General features: G+C 41.1%; 1 protein-coding gene across 2 annotated transcripts; it reads left to right on the forward strand.

The window, feature by feature from the left end:
- The first annotated feature begins 1,733 nt into the window (after positions 1–1,733).
- Positions 1,734–4,752, forward strand: LOC141829862 (lysine histidine transporter 1-like). 2 transcript variants are annotated; one of them, XM_074717349.1, is made up of 8 exons: positions 1,734–1,937; positions 2,749–2,900; positions 2,975–3,358; positions 3,434–3,827; positions 3,916–4,021; positions 4,128–4,219; positions 4,312–4,380; positions 4,476–4,752. In XM_074717349.1, exons 1-8 carry the CDS (start codon positions 1,884–1,886, stop codon positions 4,572–4,574), a joined length of 1,350 nt encoding a protein of 449 aa, XP_074573450.1. In that variant the 5' UTR covers positions 1,734–1,883; the 3' UTR covers positions 4,575–4,752. The 2 variants fall into 2 exon arrangements, with proteins under 2 accessions (XP_074573450.1, XP_074573457.1); XM_074717356.1 differs by lacking the exon at positions 1,734–1,937 and adding an exon at positions 2,534–2,613.
- Positions 4,753–5,480: the final 728 nt, after the last annotated feature.

The following is a 5,480-nucleotide window of genomic DNA, read 5'->3' on the forward strand; positions in this document are numbered from 1 at the left end:
TTATCATTGTCGTTGCTATCTTCCTCATTAGCATCGCCACTTACGATACTAGAGCACCACCACAACCTCTTCATCCACATAAACCTCTATCGACAACCTCATGGCCCCCAACCTTCTATTCTATGGAGATCAATACAACAAAATTGACTTATTTATCTTGTGAGAGTTTTTTCCTTTGTTGTTAGATCAAACCATATACAAATTTAAAACTCGATGCATTAAGCAATATATACATCTTCCATGTGAAGTAAAGTCTCATCCTAACATGGAGGTGCTAGCATGTCCATTAGGGAGAGAAGCAAGGGACAACTCTTCAGAGCTCATCGAAGAGGAGCAACACTAATAGCATAGAGCAATGTCGGCATCAATTAGAGAGAGAGGATAGCTAGAAGTGTATTTAGGTTATTCGAATTTGGAAATACCATTGAGTTCTAGATGTGATAAATGGCTAATGATAAATTAATCCCTTTTCCTTGTTAGCACATCCCAAACTTGTTTAATATCTCTTGTCAATATATTTTGGGATTGAAAATTTATTAGTCCCAACTAGATTTACTAGGTAGTTACTAGGGATGATTTCCCTAGATACCATCCTAAGTCTATTATAGTAATGCTTATTATAGTCATAAAAGATCCTATGATAAGGGGTGCTTTGTATTATTTTGCCACCCAAACCATTCCTATAATAGCTAGTCGTCTACCTTGTTGCATACTAAATTTTTTGTTTTTCAAACAATTTTTTGTTTCTCAAACTTCCCCCATCATGCGTGACAAGATAATTTTATTTTTAACTTTCCTAGGTTGTTATATAAGTGTTTATTTACGAGATTTTCCCAATTAACTAGATAAACCACACACCGATTTATACAAATTATATCTTGTTCCCTTTTGTGGACATTCCTAGCTCTCCTTTGATCAAACATTTTTTTTCATTTGATCTTCCATTGGGTGCTTGAAGAGGTATTGGTTCCAAGTTTTCCCTTCTTTTCTTCTTACATTTGGTATTTTCGTTTTTGCAAGTAGAAATTGACTTTTATTTGTAGTTATATCGTAATATGTTAAACTTATAAGATTCAAAGAAGTGTCAATAATGCTTTCATAATCAACCTTGATGTTGGTTCTTCATCCTCTAGGGTCTTTGATGTTGAGGTGGTAGGTCTTTTGGTACTTGTTCTAAGTGTCAATAGTTTTTCATCCTCGATTTATTTTATAGAGTTTGACTATCTTATTCTATAGCTCTTTTATAGTGATGATTTTTTGTACTATATGTCGTTTTGATATCAAATGTAGGAAGAAAGACAATGGCTAATAGGGGAGTGAATAATCAAAAAATTATAATAGAAAAATAGTTTGATGCAAAGCTTAAACACAAGTGTTAGTCATGCAATATAAACATAGAGCACAAATAAGATAAATAAAAATAAATCAAGAAGTGCTAACATAAAATCTTAAAAATCTCAACCCTCCCAAATTGAGTATTTACAGTAGTCCTACTAAACAGACCTAACTCTTCCCTAATCCAAGTGTGTACATCTTGATTTAGTTCACATCTCCTTTTATGGTTCTTGTCAATAAGTACACAAAAAGTTGAGCATGCATCAAAAAAAAATTATTATTTCTCTCAATATATATAAAAAAACTTGTCGACTCGTTTAAGTCAAACCTATCAATTTTCACAGAATATTGAAGAAGTGCCTAGTTGTTTCCTCTGAATATCTCGGAGAAACCTAACAGAAAAGTCTATTTAATGCATCCCTTCCTCTTCCTCTAGTGCATATCTCGGAGTGCTGTGCAGCAGGTAGCCAAAGCTTCTCTGGATTCGGATACATCCATTTCCTTTGGGAAATCGTTCCTTCCAGGAAGAAGATAGACAAAGGCTCAGCATGGGAACTCAAGGTCAATCACCCCCTGAGAACTACGCCAGCAAACAAAATCAGGTAACAGTAGTCTATGTTTCTACTCATCTTACAGTATGCTCAGTGATATCAGTTTTACATGCATCAAGAACACTCGAATTCATTGGCAAAGAAGGATTTGCAGACGTAGCTGGTTTGTTTATCATTAGGTTTTGTAAATGATAACAGTTCAGAAACTAAATCTAGCTCGGTGTCAAAAGTATAGCCATCAATTTTCAGCTTGCTGTCCGTGTCCACAAGAAACGAGCGGTATCAAAAACTACTGATGCCAGCTTTTTCAAACCTGTGGAAAACGTTTATAATTATGACAAAAAAGAAATTCAACCTTTTGGGCATCATCGATTTGCTGTTCCATTATATTATTTTGGCGTAGTTGGAAACAAATTGCTCCCATAACTCGCCGTAGTTGATGGATCGTTGAGTAGGTTGCAGTTTTCCAGGATGCATTAAGAAAGTGTTGAGTCTTAATGTGTTTATCTTCTTCCTGTGTGCCATCTGGGAAAACTTGCTGAGAAGCCTAGCCGATCGATCATTTTTATTGTGGTCAACCAGACGTGTTGAATCTGGCTTTAATTTTAAACAATTTGCACGTTGTATGTGAAAAAGTTTATAATTCTCACGTGATGACTCCGATTCTGTATCCAAGCCTGTGATGGGAGACGGGATCTATGGAATCAAGAATATAGAACAAAAAGATGTAAATAAAGAGATCGATAGCTTCAGCTTTTTGGTTATGTTTGTTTAAGATCAAATAAATAGAATTAATCTGTTGTTGTTGGGAGCTGAGATTGGGATTGGGTTCATAAATCAAATGGTTTCTGGTCAATTGCAGAGCGAGAAGGAGAGGGAGAAGGCGATCGACGACTGGCTTCCCATCACATCCTCCCGCAACGCCAAGTGGTGGTACTCCGCCTTCCACAATGTCACCGCCATGGTCGGAGCTGGCGTCCTCAGTTTGCCGTACGCCATGTCTGAACTCGGATGGTACGCAGTCGACGAACACAGTTGCTGTTTTTTTTTTCTCCTACCTTCTTTTCTTCTCAAATTGAGGATCGCAGGGGGCCTGGGATTGCCGTGCTGGTCATTTCATGGGTCGTGACCTTGTACACCCTGTGGCAAATGGTGGAGATGCACGAGATGGTTCCCGGGAAGCGATTCGATCGGTACCACGAGCTGGGACAATATGCTTTCGGCGAGAAGCTCGGCCTTTACATCGTCGTTCCCCAGCAGCTGATCGTGGAGGTCGGCGTCTGCATCGTCTACATGGTCACCGGCGGCAGATCCCTCAAGAAGTTCCACGACGTCGTCTGCTCTGACTGCAAGCAAATCAAGCTCACCTATTTCATCATGATCTTCGCCTCTGTGCACTTTGTCCTCTCTCAGCTACCCAATTTCAACTCTATTTCTGGGGTTTCTCTGGCCGCCGCTGTCATGTCTCTCAGGTACTCGATCGATCAAATCACTTCACGGTCGATCAAAAAAAGGATTGACTAACTCCTATGCTCGATCCATTCTAGTTATTCTACCATTGCATGGGGGGCTTCGTTGGACAAGGGGAAGCAGGATAATGTGGAATACGGTTACAGATCTCCTACACAAGGAGGGACTGTGCTGAAGTTCCTGGCGGCGCTGGGAGATGTGGCCTTCGCGTACGCCGGCCACAACGTGGTGCTGGAAATCCAAGCCACCATTCCTTCCACTCCCGAGAAGCCTTCCAAGAAGCCGATGTGGAAGGGCGTGATCGTCGCCTACATCGTTGTGGCCCTCTGCTACTTCCCTGTGGCTCTCGTCGGCTACTGGGCCTTCGGCAACGAAGTCCAGGACAACATCCTTATCTCTCTAAACAGACCGAGCTGGCTGATTGCCATGGCCAACATGATGGTCGTCGTCCACGTTATCGGAAGCTACCAGGTGACGTGATCTATAAATTCCCCCTGAATCGATCATCATTCCAAATCGTCCTCGGTTCGTCACGTATGCACTCTGCTCGCCCCTGCAGATCTACGCCATGCCTGTGTTCGACATGATGGAGACGGTGCTGGTCAAAAGGCTTCACTTTACTCCTGGTCTACCTCTTCGCCTGATCACACGAAGTGCTTATGTCGGTAAGCCTCCCTCCATTAATTTCCTCACTCGATCACACAACGAACGATTCAATTCAGTAAATCGTCGATCAGTAGACTAAATTCTTTTGGCTGTGGACTACTGCAGCATTCACCATGTTCATCGGCATGACCTTCCCCTTCTTCGGCGGACTGCTCTCTTTCTTTGGCGGCTTCGCGTTTGCCCCGACCACATACTTCGTGAGTGCTCGACACTTCCTTAATTCACATGAAACAAACCATTTGACATTGCCATTAATCCTCTTTCTGTCTGATTGATCGATCGATTCCAGCTTCCTTGCATCATGTGGCTTGCTATTTACAAACCCAGAACGTTTAGCTTATCCTGGATCACTAATTGGGTAAGCAAGTCAAGGACATCTCTTAATTCGTTGCATATCATCGCTATCAGAACGAATTAAGCTGAATATTAATTTGTTTGGCTTTTCTTTCTCAGATCTGCATAATTCTTGGGGTCCTGCTGATGATCTTGGCTCCTATTGGTGGATTGCGAGAGATCATCGTAAATGCCAAGACTTACAAGTTCTACTCGTAAGAAAGGCCGGTGTTGATTGAGTTGGGTGGGAATTTATAGCGAGTCCAAATTAAATACGAAGAAAAAGTAATTAAGAGATATGTAGTAAAATTAAGTACATTGTGTGGTGTCAACAAATGGGCTATTGATTAAATTATTGCTGGTTGTTGTATAATTAATGTATATTACAATTATGGTACCGCCCTTTACTCTTAAATATAAATATAAGCCTCTCTTTGGTTGAGAGGACAGAAATAATAATTCTTTTCTCCTGTTTACTTAATAGGTAAACAGATTTAATAATTTCAAATTATTTTTAAAACTTTTTTATCGTCCAAATGGGATGGAAAGCAATTTTATCCTTGTAGATTTGTACCTGTTGTAGCATGATTTCGGTTGGGATTGTTTGGCTAGAATTGCTCGCGCCGAAGGAATGATCATCGAGGGAAAGCTCCTCAGGTTTCCACAAACCAAATCCGCTGATTCTGATGTTCACAGATCTTCTCCGGCAGCGTCGCTTCTCCTCAACTTGGACGCACACACGCACAACGTAGCAACTTTGCTTCTCTTGGACGCACTCTCACACACCACCTCTCAAGGCTTTCCTCTCCCTTTAATAGGGAGAGGTTGTGTTCTCCACGGAGTGCACGTTGTGCACTCCGTGGGGTGCGTGGTGGGCAGTTACGGTAACTGCCTACATCTCCCACTCGTCCAAGTGAAGCCACAAAGGCAAATGGTCACAAAGACCATTAAGAGGTATCTAGTCACGTAGACTAAATATAACCGGAATGCACAGTCACATAGACTGTAAGAACAACCAATTCATACATAGGAAAATGGTTCGTGCGACAGCAAGCACATTGAGCATTCATTGCTAAGAAAGTTATTACACCTTACATAGCTGCTCATAGAGCGATCGATGCTAAG

The sequence above is a fragment of the Curcuma longa genome, chromosome 1 (assembly GCF_044706935.1).
Source record: "Curcuma longa cultivar G26 ecotype Majalengka, Jawa Barat chromosome 1, ITB_CL_G26_1.1, whole genome shotgun sequence".
NCBI lineage: Eukaryota > Viridiplantae > Streptophyta > Magnoliopsida > Zingiberales > Zingiberaceae > Curcuma > Curcuma longa.